Source organism: Anastrepha ludens, chromosome 5 (genome assembly GCF_028408465.1).
Source record: "Anastrepha ludens isolate Willacy chromosome 5, idAnaLude1.1, whole genome shotgun sequence".
NCBI classification, from domain to species: domain Eukaryota; kingdom Metazoa; phylum Arthropoda; class Insecta; order Diptera; family Tephritidae; genus Anastrepha; species Anastrepha ludens.
The window spans coordinates 22,582,346-22,599,007 of NC_071501.1; the positions used below are offsets into that span (position 1 = coordinate 22,582,346).

Sequence of the window (16,662 nt, forward strand, 5' to 3'; positions counted from 1 at the left end):
AGTTTTGGAATTTGTTGTTGGTCTCCATCCGGTGATGTTTCTAATTCGGCATTTTCAAGATTTTCGGTGGCACAGTAAAAATCAACGCTTTTAAATGAAATATACAGTTTTCCACCGGATGTAGCTATGTTGAAAGTCTTCAAGATGTGTCTTCAGCTGTTTTTTCTAATAGACGTAGAAATAATGGCTTATGTATATGGATGTCGTTCTGCAATGCGAGTATCTTCGTGAGGCCATACGCAAGGCGAATTTATTGAAGATGATAGCAGTAGTACAAAAACAAAAAAATTCATCTTTGCTTTGTGTGCTCAATTGTCATAATGATTATATCTAATAAATAAATGTAAACAAAGTCCTTCCAGAGTATCGTTTGAAGTGTTCGAATAAAATTAGTATTATTATTCGTAAATCTTTGGCCGGATTTATAACTTACTCCTGGGCAATGGGCGAGAAGTAAAATTTGAGCTTGTAATTTGCAACAGTGGAGGATATGACACAGCGTCCAGCAACCAATGCTTCCTTTCCCCACAGGTTTTAATATCTGAAAGCCTCAAGTGATCCGCCGTATCCTCTCTTTACCTGAAAATTTCGTGCAACAAACTCTGTTTTACACCAACCGTGTGGGTACTTGAAAAAAGGTACCCACTTTGCTTTTACAAGAACTTTCTTTTAATTTTCAAGCATCTCTCCAGCTGCAGGCAAGATGATAGCAGTGGTACAAAAACAAAATTTTCATATATGTATTTTGTCCAATTTTCAATCTGAATGTAAACAAACAAATAAAACAACAACAATCCCACTGATATTTTGGAAATCAATACATCGAAGAGAAAGAAAAAAAAAAACAAACAACCTCTCTAGTGATTTCCCCTTATGCATTCGCTTTGTATGCAAATTAACTGTCATTTGATTGATAGATATGAGCCATGTCATTGTAAATACATTGCGTGTATAATTGATATCTTGTTATGTGTATTTGTAAAATGAAGTCATATAAGAAGATTGCCAACTCATTCAAAAGATAGCGAAAAGTTCTTAAAAAGGAGCGATAAAGGAAAAACTAAAAAAACGTTCACAATTTTGAAGAGTAAGGAAGAAGAAAACAGAAAATTTCAGTTCATATCAAGGATTTCAACAACAGCAAACAACAACAAACCGGATTTATACCCGGCCCAGGGCTGTCACCTCAACGGTATTCTCCAAACAACAACAAGAGCCTTTCGCAAGGATGATAGATTACCAGGTTTGCTATTTAGCTATGGTGAAAAAGAAAATTGTGAGGGGAACTTTGGCTTCCTCGTCACTTGGGAATTTCAGCCGAATTTTTCACGATCATTTCACACTCGTTCAATCAGTCGTCGTTCAGATAGCAACGAAGTGACATTGGTTGATTTTTGTGTTGATGTCACCAACACAATCTCAGTATTTTTGTTAAACACATCCCATATCCTCATTGCAGCCGTCAGCTGATTCTGTCTAATTTGCTAATGCTAATAGCTAAAGCTAAATTTTGTGAAACACAAAATGAATGATGTATAATCCCAAGTTCCCCTCAAAAGTTTTTTTTTTCACCATACCTAACGAGCAAACCTGGTATCTATCATCCTTATGCTAAATAGCATATCTCAAAAAATCTTTTCACCACGGTCTTTCGAGCAAATGAAAAGGTGTCAGTCAAACTTGACAGTTAAATGCTTCAATTCTTCACAAATATAAACTCTTATATTTATTGCTCTTCGTAAGCAATGAATGAACTCCATGTAAAATGTAAAAGTGTGGTGTCACATCCATACTTATCAAGAAATGAATGAATGCTTGTAGAGATAAGAGGTTATTGTTTGGCCATAATTAAAATTAAGGTATTGCGAAATTTTTTGAGTTGCAATAGTTTTTGAATAGGTAGCCGGGTAGGACCAACTTTGAAATAAAATGCTTCGGTACAAAACTGATATCCTTGCCATTAAAGGAGCCAGATGAAATTGAAACGGAACAATTTCGGATAATGCTCATGAAACCGGTTTTGTCTACTGCGGCAAGCCGGAGATTGAAGACCACATAGAGGGTGTAGCGATTCTTATGACAAAAGCAGTATCAAAGTGTCTCATCGAATGGCTGAATTGAAAAGCTTAAAACCAGAGCCCGTAAATTAGTTATAATCAGAACCCCAGTCAAGTGATAAAAAAATGAATTTTACGAATAGAAAAGTCAGGCCCTATATTCCACGAGAAGATCAGGACAACAGAAATTAAGGAGACAGATACCTGTAAACGGCCATATTTTCCCTGATTTTCACTAAAATTATTTAAAATGAAGAAGTCAATATATTTTTTTCAAAATTGGCATACAGTTTATTTATACATTAAAATAATAGAAATTTTTAATTTTTTTTATTTTAATCATTTAAAACGGCGGATGTACACTCAATTCTTCCAGGAAGGTCGCAGCGGGGCTTCGGGGCTCGGCGGGCATTGTAGCATCGGCGTCAGTGATCTGAATACAAAAAACCAAAAATTTTGTTGCTTATTAATGTCATAATTTCTATATGAATTAAAAACAAATGGAAAAAAAAAAATTTTGCTTAAAAAAAAAACAATGAATCTTGGAGCGATTTTTCCTACTATTTTTGCTTTGAAAAAATTATTTTTTCAAAAAATTTTCGAAATTGTAAATTCGCATAGAAAGTAATATCATAAAAAAGATGTGTGCAAAATTTCAGGGAGATCGGTCAATAACTTTTCGAGTTATCGTGTACGCCAATTCGAAAAATATAGTTTTGAGAAAAACGCGTCTAAAGTCGGCAACGTTACTATACCAGCGCTCTAACGAAAAGAATAGAGTCGTCACGGTTGACGATCTATAATATAAGAAATACTTAAATTTATGTTCTAAAATTTTTTTGACATATTCTTATGCCATGCCCATGCCATGTGAGGGTTCGGGCGAGTCTGCAATTTTTTTTAGATATTTTTAACTGCTATATTTTATTTCGTCTCCGCCATGAATATTTGAGGATTTCTGTGTATATTCGAGTTTTTGATAGCGCTGCTGAGATAATTCTAAGTATCTGGTCTGGGATTATACAGTTTGTTGATGAACCGGTAGTGTTTAAAGCTGTACACCATACATACAGTCACTAACAGCTTATTTGATACAGATTCGATTATTTTTAAGTGTTCTATATTTCATAAAGTGTTCATATTTCATTTCTTATTTATTTTGCTTTATTTCATTTTTCAAGATTAAATACAAAAAAGTGTCCTCTCATTTTATTTTAATGAAAAAAAAAGAAACAACATACAGAGAATTCATTCCGCAGCTTAAAAGATGCAATTAAAAAAAAAATCCTAAAAAATATCTATAAAAAACGAGTATCTGACCCGACTACTACCTTAAAAAATGGCAACTTTTTATCTCTAATTTTTAAAATTTTAAGGTATTTAGTACTTTTTTGGGTATCATTTATTATCAATTACAGCTTAAAGTCTACGTGGCATGGAGTCACCATTTTTTTTGTGTATTCTGGACTAATTTGGTTTCACTCTTCAAGTATCTCCTTTTTAAGATCAGATTTTTCTGCATACTCTATTTTTTCCATTTTCGCAAAATATTATGAAATGTAGAACACTTTACAAAAAAATCGTATCTGTATCAAATAAACTGTAAGTGACTGTATATCCATGTACATAGCTATATTCATATTGGCTTCATAATGGAATTGTATAATAGGGCTTTGTAGTCTAATTTGAATGAGATTTCCGGTTCATTAGCCAATGCAAGTCTGAAGTTTTCGAATTTATTTGTACCTTTATGTAAATAATGTGTCTATTCCGGGTAAGAAGCATATGACTAAGAAAAAAAATTAAAAATAAATAATTGTACATTTTTGTTAGGTGTTTGACTGAGCGCCTCCTCCTATTTGTGGCGTGCGTCTTGATGTTGTCCAAATCTTACTACACAAAAAAAAACGTTTTGTATCCAACTTTGAGTTCAATTCAAAGTTCCAAATTTCATAATTTGTATGCATGTGTGTGAGTGTATGTTTTCTTCACCTGTTGCAGCTCAGAATTTGACACAAATGTCTCTCATATTGCCATTAATTTATAAAAGCTTTTCACAAGTTGCTTAAGCGGTGCTTAAAAATAATTCTTATTTACATTGAATCCATTAGTGTGCAACCGAGTATGCGTGTGTAAGTCCAATTGATGCTTATTATCTAAATAACATATATATACATATATATATATTGGTATGTGTATACAGTGTGTGAATTTTATATGCTACAAATAGTATATTAGTTGAAAAATTTTCGTTAAATTGAGTGCATTGATGACCGTGTTGAATAAATTTATTCTGAATATTTAATTAAAAGTGCACGAATTGACGATTGATGGGAGTAATTTCACATCTGTCATATTTGATAGGTCAAGCAAAGTTCAAATCTGTTTGTTGTGCATAACTTTTTTTTTTCGCTTGGAGGAAGAAAGCATAACAGAAGCTCTAAGCAAAACGGTAATACCAGTAATTCATAGTAAAGTGCTGAAATATTATTATGATTTTTTAAGCAACTATTGAGTCACCTATGTACGAGTACAATGATACAAAAATACGTGGGTACTATTTGATATTTTGTGCACACCGTAGCTATAATTTTTTTTAGTTGATTTATTTTTATTTTCTTTAACCATTTTAAGAATATAAACAAGTCATTTGCTCTTAAAAAGTATCGAAAATGAATGCTTTATGATCGAGTAATATTCTCTTATACTTACTCGTTTCTCTAATTTCTGTAAATTGTCCAAGATAAATAGAAGATAAGTTAACAGAAAATCATTGGTAGTCACGTAGTGATCGGCAGTTTGAGTCATATACCGGCATTCCATTGAATTTTTGATTTCATTTTTATTTTGAAGGCAAATAAATATTCTCCTAACTAAGTGTAAAATGAGTAGCTGTGAATGGAATTGGCAATCTTAAGCTTATAGGATGATATCAAAAGACACGATGGAACAGTTTAGGAGGGGATAGAGCCAGACCCTTATATTCTAATTTAATAAGATATGCTAGGCTCTTACGTCATGACCAGATTGAAGACTCTAACCACAAACCGTTCTCTTGACTGCCTGCCGGTACCATTGAAATTTATTCATAAAAAAAATAATCCACCTGTTTATAATGCAAATCGTCCCTTTCAAAGTATTAATTTTTAGCTTTTAATGCATCTAGCGATTTTTACTTAATTGCTTCCATGAATAATTGGATTAAAATGCGGTTTGCACTTCGACCTCATGAGCTTTTGTGCCCTTTACTGCTCACAGCACCCCATCCAAAGCCAGTTCACTTAATAAATCTAAGATAGAGCAGGGTTGGGTTGAGCGTATGCGCCTTTCTTCTGGCTACATCTGACCGAGATATTTCAACCTTCTTCGCGTCGCTATAGCGTCACATTCGAGAAGAAGGTGTGCTGGAGTCTCCGAGGTGGATTGCTGGAGCCCCAGTAGGAGCTTCGCTCGGAGTAGCCCCATTATTTGGTGCAAGCTCACACCTCTTAGCCTTAGCTCTTCATTTCTAAGCCTGTCATTGATGGCGTGTTGTGCCATAGCAAGGAAGAGTTCGGATCCTATTACTCATTCCCAGTTATTTCCCTGCTTCCTGGGACTCATATGAGCCGGATGCGATTGTGCATTCCTAGCAAGTTTAATTTCTCGATGCACTTAAGGGCCAATGAGGTCCTAACGTCAAAGGATGACAAAACCTCGAGTGCTGCCTGACTGTCGTTCAGAATGGTAATTCGCACATTCCGGATGGTTCTGTCTAAGTTGATGTCTGCACATAGATAGATAGCATACAATTCCGCTAGCGCAAAATGTTGCTGAACAATCTCTAACGCTTTTCGAAAGACCCTTTGAGTGTAACATTTAGATGACAGGGAAAATCTGGGGAAAAACATGTTGCCACATTTTTTAATTTCCAGCAAATGACCTCAGATGATAGGAAAAGTAAAATTTTAAGAAATCTGCATCAAAGTTCCTATGCAGGTTCGAAATAATAACATTTTCCGTGGAATTTTCAGCATGGTTCATTTACAAACACCCTCGTGTTATTTTAAAATACCACCTAGTTTCTGGAATATACCACATTCAGAAAATTCAAAATAGAAGTTTATTCCTCAAAAGTGATATTATCGCCTTCAAAGTATTCCCCATCAACTGCAACGCACTTATGTCAGCGTTTGATCCAACTCTCGAAACATTTCTGGAACTCTATTTTCAGTATAGCCATAAGAGCCATCTTAGATTTTTCCATTATTTCCTTTCGGCGTTCTCCAGCGGGTTTTTGACTCGATAAAACAGAAAAAAATCACAGGGTGTCTTATCGGATGAATTTGATGGCTGTTGGATGGTATTCGTTTCGTATAATCATGGTGCGTTATCAAGGTGCAAAATCCTTTCTTTTTTGGTGAATTGCTTCACGTAAACGTCTCATAACGCCCAAATAATAGTCCTTATTAGCTGTCGAACGTTTCGCAAAAATTCGTGGCGTACAATACCGTTGTAATCCATAAAAACGATGAGCATCGTTATCTTCTTTGAGTGAAAATGACGTTCATTCGGAGCTGTTCACTCACTCACCTAATGTCTGGATTGCGTGTCGTACTCATAAACCCACGTCTTGTTGCCAGTACTGAACCGTTTGGAGAATGTTGGGTCGGATTTAGTCTTGGAAATTATGTCTTTGGCGATATCAACGCGTTCTCTTTTTGCATGAGTCAGAGACCAACTATGCAGCAACACGCCAAAAAAAAAAAAAAAAGAATTCAAATCAATTCACGTCACCTGGCGGTTGTTCCGGCAACTTTATCATCAAGGTGGTATTTTGGAGTGAGTCATAAAATGAACCAAATTTTATGATTCGCTTGAAAAAGCAGTATGTTTTTTGAATGCGGCACCTTAACATGTTTTTCGCATAATGAAATTAGTTTTTCATGAAAGAAGTTTTCTTTTTCTGAAACAATCAATGAATGTATCCATATTTTTTGGTGAATCATATTTTGTATACTCTTAAATGCTTAGGTATATTTATGTGTTTACATATATATGCACGTATACTACAAAAACAACAAATTCTTTGTTTATATTCGTATGCAGCGCATCTCTTATGATTCACTAACTAAAGTTATATTTTTTGTACTCTTTCAGGACTGCGTCTGGTATGGAGTCTGCAATAGGGATGCTTTTCAGCATAAGCAATACTGTGTTTACAATGGCACTGCAAAGGTTATGCCTGCCGACGGATTGGAGCTACTCAAAACAAGATGCAGTCATATGCTAGAAGGTGGCGCTACTGAATTTTGTTGCGATGTTGAACAGGTAAAAAATTGAGGCTTGCCATACACCTATCATTCGCACATTTATATGTGTAACTTTCGATTGCTAATTGCCTTGCAATTTTTTTAAGGTTACAATACTTAATGATAATATAAAATTAGCTGCGAATTTTCTCGAGCGCTGCCCGTCGTGCATGGCAAATCTTGTGCGTCATTTATGTGACTTTTCGTGTTCACCAAAGCAATCGGAGTTTGCGAAAGTTGCTGAAACTACTACCACACCGAATGGTGAATAGAACAGCTTAACCTAGTGTGTGTTTATTTGAAATTTTCTTATATAAATAATATTTACAGGCACAGTTTATATAAGCGCATTGGATTTACATATAACGGCTGCATACATAAACAACACATACAAATCATGTTCACAGGTGAGTTCTAATATATTTTTAACGATTTAACAGTAACAAAACCTTACAAAAGAGTTCATGCTATAAATGCTGCTATAAATTTAGCAGTTTATTTAACATAATAAACTAGAACAGAAAAAAAAATTTGCAAAAAAAAAATGTAAATAATAATAGGCCAATTTACACTTGCTTATGTTTTAGAGCATCAGTATTTCGAGTAATGACATAAAAATACTGCCCACATTATTTTCCCCAAAAGTTAGCCAGTAATTAAATTTGGGCGAATTCGACAACATTCGCTCCCAAAGTGAAAAATATCAAAGAAAGTGGGGAAAAATGCAAAATTTACAAGTGTTCATTTCCCTCAATTCAAATACGTTAAAAAGTGGAAAATTTGCGAATTATGCTTGCTTATGCATGATAATGCTAAGTATAGTAGTTGCATGCACCATTTTCCTTTTTAACTTCTTTTCACAGAAACTTTTTCACCACGGATTTTTTAAAACTCTTCTATTTGCTTGTTTATTGTATGAGCAAATGCTGATAAATAGTTATTTTTCTTACTGCCAACTTCTTCTTCTTCTTGGTTGGCGCGATAACTGTTTAACCGATTTTGGCCGAGTTTAACAAAGCGTGCCAGTCTTGCTTTCTAACCCACTAACGCCATTTGGACACACCGGCGCCAAGTCCTTCTCCACCTGATCTTTCCAACGTAGAGGAGGTTTGCTTCTTCTTTAGAACTTCCACTTTTAGAACTGGAGCATTTGTATCCATTCGGGCGACATGACCATCTTCAACATAACCGCTGGATTTTTATTCGCTACACGATGTCTATGTCGCCGTAAAGCTTACACAGCTCATTGTTACATCGCCTACGATACTCGCCGTGCGAAAAATTTCCGCAGAACTTTTCACTTAAACACTCCAAGGGACGCCTTGTTGGATATTGTCATCGTCCAAGCTTCTGCGCCATAGGATAGAGCGGGCATGATGAGAGCCTTATAAAGTGTTGGTTTTGTTCGTCGAGAGGGCACTTTACTATGTACTCAAATGTCTACTTAGCCCAAAGTAACACTTGTTGGCAAGAGAGATTCTCCATTGGATTTCAAGGCTGACATTGTTATCGATGTTAATGCTGGGACCTAAATAAACGAAGTCTCTCTCAATTCATAGTAAAAATCATAACCTTGAACCGAGACGTGGGTGCCGTTGCATGAGCGTGTCGACGTCATATCCTTTGCTTCTTTATCCAGCTTATAAAAGGCAGAACAAACAGCGCCTTTGTTAAGGCTGATTATATCAATATCATCGGCATGCGCCAGAAATTACACGCTCTTATAATAAATTGAGAAATAGTCAACTCCTTGTCCTGCTGTCGAATGCTGCTTTAAAATCGATGATTGTGTTGATTCTTTTTTCATGGGTCTTTTCCAATACTTGACGTATCGTGAATATCTGGTTAATTGTAGATGTTCCAGGTCTTAAGCCATACTGATAAGGCCCAATCACAGTGGGTGGGCTTCAGCCTTTCACACAATACGCTCGCTAGAATCTTATGTATAGGCGTTATTTGGAAGACTAATCCCGCGATAATTGACACAGACTGCGCGCACTTAAATTCCAATCGATAGGCATGCTTTCATCCGAACATATTTCGTATAGCCGGCAGTCCGTCGGCTCCCGCGCCTTTGTTGTTCTCTAACCGCTATTATCACCTCGTCATGGTTGGGAAGCGGAATGACTCACATCTTCACACTCTCTGTGACAACCACAGTTGTTATTATTCAGCAAGTTCAAGAAAAGTTATTTAGAAAAACTTGTAAATTCCGTTTATAATGAAATTTCACTTTGCAATCTCAATTTCCACGTCCAAGTTTTTTGGGCACTAAAACCCTAAAATGGGACAGTTTGTAACAGTACATGCAAGAAACGGACTTTCGGTCCGTTACACTTAAAAAAATTAAAGGGCCAACTTGCCCTGCAAATCAAACACCGAAGGATTACAGTTACAATTAATTACACAGTTTATTAACTTCCTAAATACACAGATAATTAAAGGTTACAGGTATGGTTAGTGTCCACTACGCAACTGTCCCTTGATGTGCGCTGCAGGCCTTTATAGGTTTTTATCGCCCTGCTGTCTTCAGGTGCGCCGTGTCTTGGAACGCCTTGACTTAGGGTGTTGGGTTGTACTATGGAATAACAGCGATTATGCTGATGCAGCGGCACGTGTATCGGTAGGGTGTGGGAATGCAATATGTTGGGTGCCGCAGCGTGTTAATTTGCTTACATGATACAACTTTACTATGCACGATTTGAGGGTGCAATTATCACTCGCAGTGTTGACTTGACTCACAGTGTTGAATCTATGCCAATAAACCTCAAACGGCCGTTGCCCTAAAAATCAACATAAATATTCACCGTTACATTTACGATGTGATCTAGAACAGCTCAAAGTGTAATTTTTCGAAATATCTCAGTCCCAAAACCATGTAGCGAGATTGATTGTGGGAACGATACTTCGTTTCTTGGTCCATACGACATTTTTCAAACTGTTTTAAACTCATCATCGTGTTTGTTAGCCAAGGTAAAATAGCTCAATTCGAATTACTCATACCGCGTAAAAAAATTTCTGCGTTATTAGTTGTTGATAGTTTGTTAACATAGAAAAAAAGGATTGTTTTCCGATCAGCTAAAGAATTAAATGAAGTGAAGAATCAAGTGAATCTATATACATATGTGTGGATGTATGTATGGATTGCGGTATATTTGTATGTATTGTAGTTGGCTGTTCAGACACATAAAGAAAATAGCTTCATTTTATGTAATTGTAATAAATAAATATTTATTGTCTGGGTGAAGTTTTCTATTAAATAAAAGTAATTGAATCGATATCCAGACAGTTAAACGCTCATAAGTACTTACAATTACAAAGAACGTTCAGCTACAAGTAACTTAGCACTGGTTCCGTGAATTGTAAATAATGCATATAATTGATGCATATAAATTCACGGTGCAGTAGTTATATTTGTTATAGTGTTTATAGTGCTTATATTTATTTTGAACCAAATCAAACCGAATCATATTGCTTTAGAATTAATTAAAATATATACAAAAATAAGATGGAGTCAGAGCCTATCGGAAGATTTATAGTTTTGCAAATGGGGTCGTACGTGAATCATATGTGAGACTTATGAACGACACAGCTGCAGCATACAAACCAACAAGCAATGGAACGCGTGAAGTTTAAAATAAATATTTCCATCACTCAAAATAAAATTTTTGTTATTTAATAAAAAGATTATTTAAATAGGGGATAGGGGAATACCTCCCAGATATGGGTGGTAGGAGAGAAATGAAATATCTCCCACGGACGTCACAGTTCGGAGATGTAAACTTCATTAAAAAAAATAACTTTCCTCGACGTCTTGATTCATTACGTGAGATGCGGTCGAAAGCGTGTGTCTGTACTTGAAGCAAGCGGTTCACTATCAAAAATGTGATATGACAGGATGCCTTAAGATGTATTCGCCAGTGTATTCCCACTGATGTCCTTGGGGTTGCGCAGGGTTGGTAGCCTAGCCGTAAAAGCAAAATACCCAAGAAATGGATATACATTCATAATGACCCTAAAATCTTGTAATATTTCAGTATATCGCGCAGTTTCTTATTTTATTGGCACATGAATATTCACCTGATTCGAATATATGCGCTATAGCTCGCACAACCTGTCTGGAGGGACGCATATTACGACCGATCTACACGACTTAAAGTTGGATTTTCGTCGATAGTTTTTAGTAATTTCCAAACGCTGCTCATTACTAAACTATCATATTCATTCATAGAGCAACACTTGGCGCCACAGTCGCAATATTCTCAACGGAATGCCCAGTTTTTGGTCTGACAGTCCTTTTTCTATCCTCGACAAAACCAGTTTCTTGAAATTTTATCGCCAACATTTGCGTTGTCGACTCATTCGGACGATTATTTCTACCATAAAATCATGGATTTTGCGATATGCTATTCTTAAAGAGCAACAATTTTCATAATAAGTTTCTATAATTTTAATGCGTTGTTTTATCGTGTAAAATTGTATATCTGTCTACTTGAAAGATGGCATACAAAAAGTTACCGTCTAGGAATTATTCATTATTGAAACACCCTTTATAATATTATATCTATAATGACATTTATTTTTAAACAATCATTTATAGGTCTCCGTACCATCGACTGGCCAAAAGGCTTTGGATTTGATGTGTGGCAGCCACATGGCGGCGCGTTGTAGCCCTACGAAATGGTTTGAATTTATGGGCGATAAAAATAATATATATGTACCATTTCAAATCAACTACGTACAACATGAAAATAAATCAGCGATAATTGATGGACGCACTCCCTTAGATCCGAAAACTACACCATGTAATCAAAAGCTTGACGTAAGTTCAGTCAAATTGTAAATTTGTAAGTCCCTTATATAATGCCAGACATCTTTTCTTACAGGATAAAACTGCAGCCTGTGGTTGTAGCGATTGTGAAGATTCCTGTCCAGTGCCGGTGCCAGAACCACCGCGTCCCGAACCATTTAAAATTGCAGGTTTAGATGCATTCGCTGTAATAATGGCTGTGGTCTTTATCGTTGGCACAATTCTCTTTCTCATGGGCGTTTGCCTATTTCCCTCTAAACGCATCGAACGTAAGTTATTTGTTAGGAAATATGTTACACATAACATTCTATTATTTACGCATGCAATTTAAAATTTAAGGGCTTCTGATGGTGGGTTGAATGAACAAAAAAACAAAAAAAAATGGGGATGCATGTATATTTTACATTAATATATTGAATGTTAAAATTTTTAAAGTTAAAATATTGTAATATTTTTCTAACATGGTTTAATATGAAATTGTTGAAAAATGTTTCCGGTACTGAAAATGGCAAGTTGTTCGGCACTGGAACACTTTTAAATGGTCTAACATACGTTTCGGAAAACGAATTCGTGCACACCCGATGTTTAGTAACTTAAAGAAGGAATTTATATGGCCCACTTTTAGAGATATACGTTAATGTCTATCTATCTAATGTTAAAGGATTGCTGAAAAGAGCTGAATAGATTTAAGTTACCTCTGATTGCCTCTTCTTGTGCTTTTAAATTTGGCCGCCAAATTTCGCTTAGTCTTAAATTGTTGTAGTAATGATTGTTGCCGGTTTACATATACATAGACCACCTTGATCAAATAGTTCCTGGAACAACCGCCAGGTAACGCTCTAAGTCAACTGATTTGAGTTGTTTTTTTTTTTTTTTTTTTTTTTGTTTGGTTGCCAGATCTGTGATTAACAATCCCACCAAAATTTTATCGCTATTGCTTAGCATTTGTAAAAATACGGCAAATACGTGCAGACTCTCGATTTTTTACAGTTGTAAAAATGGATTTGAATTTGCAACAACTAGTTTGTATCGCGTTAAAATTGACTTGATGAAAATGCGAAAATCTTAGAAATTTTGGCAAACTGTTTCCGTACTGATACTCTAAAGAAAACAGACGTTTACGAGTGGCATGACCGCTTTAGAACAGATCGTCAGCCCATCTAGGATGATGAACGTAGTGGTAGGCCGTAGACATCGAAAATTGATGAATATAATAGATCAATAACCGCAAATTAATCATCAGAGAGCTGGCAGAGGACGTGAACATTGCGTATGGCTTCGTTCAAGATATTATAGTTAATTATTTAGGTTTGCGTCGTGTTGCTGCAAAGTTGGTCAAAAAGAGCCATAATTTCATGCAAAAAGGGGACCGCGTTGATATCGCCAAAGACATGATGTCCAAGGCTGAAACCGACCCAACATTCATCAAGCTATCATTTCTACAGACGATACGTGGGTTTATGAGTACGACACGTGTACAGAGGCGAGTGATTGGAGAGCTTCGAATGAACTATGGCCAAAAAATCACGTCGTTTTCAGTGAGAAAAGAAAGCGATGCTCACAGTTTTTATGGATTACAATGGTATTACGAGTATACACCACGAATTTTCGCCAGAAGGTCCAACAATTAATAAGGATTATTATTTGGGCGTTATGAGACATTTACGTGAAGTAATTTGTCAAAAAAGAATGGATTTTTGGGAAAGCTAATCCCTGAATATTTGACCAATACCATTTCAACAACCATTAAATTCATCTGATATGGCTGCCTGGGATTTTTTTCTGTTTGGTCAAGTCAAAAAACCACTACGGGGATCGCGTTTTATTAGCCAAAAAGAAGTAAAATTCGAAGACGGCTCTGATGGCTATACCGAAATTAGAGTTCCAGAAATGTTTCGAGAGCTGGATCATACGTTGGCAAAAGTGCGTTGCAGTTGATGGGGAGTACTTTGAAGGCGATATTGTCAGTTTTGAAGAATAATCTTGTATTTTGAATTTTCTGAATATATTCCGGGAACTTTTTGATCTATGTGTTATATGTATTTATTTGGTTCGTACATCTTTTGTTATGTGTTTAGCCAAGCTTTCGTTCCCATATAGGATGTGTGTTTCGATGCTGTTCTTCAAATGAAGAGTCCTATAGTTGTATTCCATTTCTGGACACCAGTTAGTTTTTTTGAAAAGCTTTTTCTTGGCAGATATGAACTCGGGCGTTTGCCATTACCTAGCGATTGTTAAGCTTCTCCTCCAATGGCAGAAGCTTTTCATGACAAATATACACACTAGTTTGATATTGTTTAAATGGTGGCGCCTCTGTTAGAAAGAGTTTTGTGAACTTTTTGTAGGTCCCGAGTGGCATCGATCCCTAGACATACAGACGTGGTCGCAATAATACAACAGTGACATTTTGCCCAGTTTCGTTTATTCACTTTTTTTTTTTGGTTATTTTCATAAAAATGGACGTCATACTGTAACAAAAACCATATAACTCAAATGGTCACTCTTTACGTAGGTGCTTTTTTAAGCGCTTGAGAACTTAAAATAATAATACAAAACAGAAGTATTGTTGGAATGTACTTTTTTAAAATAATCTGGTAGATAATTTCATGGCATTTATTTTTTTAATATGATATTCCGTATGTGTCCGCCGCAGCTATGACTTATCTGCCCAATTTTTGACTACTTTTTTCAATAAATCTGAACAATAAATTTAAATGATTCCAATAAGCAAACATACGACACAAACGATGGTTATTTGGTTTCAATTCTTGCACGAGCTGTATTTTATAGGCATGCAAGCCAAGAGCCTTACATAGAATTTTCTATGTAATCGAAGGAAAAAAGTCTAAGAAATTGAGAATGACCGTTATTGGATGAATATCCTTTCCCATCTCTTCCTTACCTCCTTAACTTTTTTTTCAAAGTAAATTTCCAAAATTTGGAAGAGTTATTTTGGCGTTAACAATTCAGGTTACTTGACAAACCTTATTAGAAATGTCAACATAGTTTGCCATTCTCAGCTGTCGAACCATAGTTATCCATATCGATAGTTCTCATGCAGCTAAAAAACACCCGATACAAAATTTAAGAAAATTCAACAGATTTGCTTGAAAATGCACGATTTTTTTATATGGAAGAAAATGCGTAACACCCTAATAATAATAATAATTGGCGCATATATCTTTGGTTGGGTGTTTGGCTGCACCACTTCTCCTACTTGTGGTGTGCGAGTGGTCCGGTCCACCTATAGTTTTATGCCGCCACCCAACAACGAAAAATGTTAAAATTAAACAAGCTGCATACCCAGAATTTTCTAAAAAATTTAACTAAAAGTTTTGAAATTTTAAGAAAAATTTGTTGAACCTTTTTAAATTTTGTAATAAGAGTTAAACTTGAAGTCGTATTATTTTTGTTGTATCAGAACCTATATTTTTACTAAAACAATAAAAAATAAATTAGTCGAAACTAGGCAAAATATCGCCGTGCTATTGTTGTGGCCACGTCTGTACTGCTTGTAATTTGTGCACAAATATGGGGGCCACCATTTTTAGAAAATGCTTAGTAAACTGTTTTGTTCTTGTGAGAACTTAGCGGAAGTGACAGTTCTCGGCTGCATTAAATTCAAGTCACCTGCCCCACTGCCGTGAAAACTCAATTTTTTTTGCTATAGAGTGTTTCTGAAGTTAGAAATATAAAAAAAGAATGAAATAAAAAAATTTTGATTTAATTCAGGTACTTAAAAGCTCAGTAAAAAGTAAAGCTCATTTTACAGTTGATCCCCTTTCAATATTATTTTTGGTAAGTGGTTAGATCGGCAGTTTCTCAAAAATGTTGGATCATAATCGATACAAGCACGCGCTGTATGTACGTATGCGATGTAGCGTTATACACTTGGAATCACTTTTAGTTTGGATCTATACTTGCCACGCTTTCTAACTAAAATTCTTTGATTATGGTTTCAGAATGTGGTCGACGGTTTTAGCATCACTTCGGACTTAGTAAAGTTCAATACTTTTTCTCGATGTAATGAACTTGTCACAAAAATGTACCCAATGATTTGAAAACATTGTTGACTGCTGACAGCTGACAGCTGACAAGTGGTATCTGCTTTGCCAGTTTAGCCATTTAGAACTTAAGGCATATTGAACAGGTAGTAGAAGTAGAGCAAAAATCATAATGATTGTGCTTAGTCTTTAGTGTGCCAAAAATAGTTGTTTCTGCATATTTTGAAAAATTTTGTAAAATTGAAAAATATTTGTTTACGAAATGTAATAAAATTTGGCAGTTCAAAGACTAAATAAATTGAAAACCTTTAATAAAATGTTCTAATGATTCTACCCAAAGCGAATCTATTAAAGGTGCTATCTGTCAATCAGCTGATTTTTTTTTTTTTATTCTTTCATCGTGTCCATGTGGCTGTCAGCCCAGGATGAAAAAAGGTGAATTCATTCTTTGTTTTCTACTTTGTCAGTACTTTGCTTTGATAATCAAATGTACAAAACAT

General features: G+C 35.5%; 1 protein-coding gene across 4 annotated transcripts in view; it reads left to right on the forward strand.

Moving 5' to 3' along the window:
- The window catches only part of LOC128864458 (NPC intracellular cholesterol transporter 1), a 52,824-nt gene that overhangs the window by 12,873 nt on the left and 23,289 nt on the right, over positions 1-16,662 (forward strand). For all 4 annotated transcript variants that reach the window (XR_008454689.1, XM_054104123.1, XM_054104124.1 and 1 more), the window contains 5 exons: positions 7,197-7,367; positions 7,456-7,612; positions 7,679-7,755; positions 11,949-12,170; positions 12,235-12,427. Coding sequence is in view for 3 of the 4 variants with exons in the window: in XM_054104123.1 (XP_053960098.1) it covers positions 7,197-7,367; positions 7,456-7,612; positions 7,679-7,755; positions 11,949-12,170; positions 12,235-12,427 (820 nt within the window). In the remaining variant the exon portion in view is untranslated. The remainder of the gene's footprint in view (positions 1-7,196; positions 7,368-7,455; positions 7,613-7,678; positions 7,756-11,948; positions 12,171-12,234; positions 12,428-16,662) is intronic.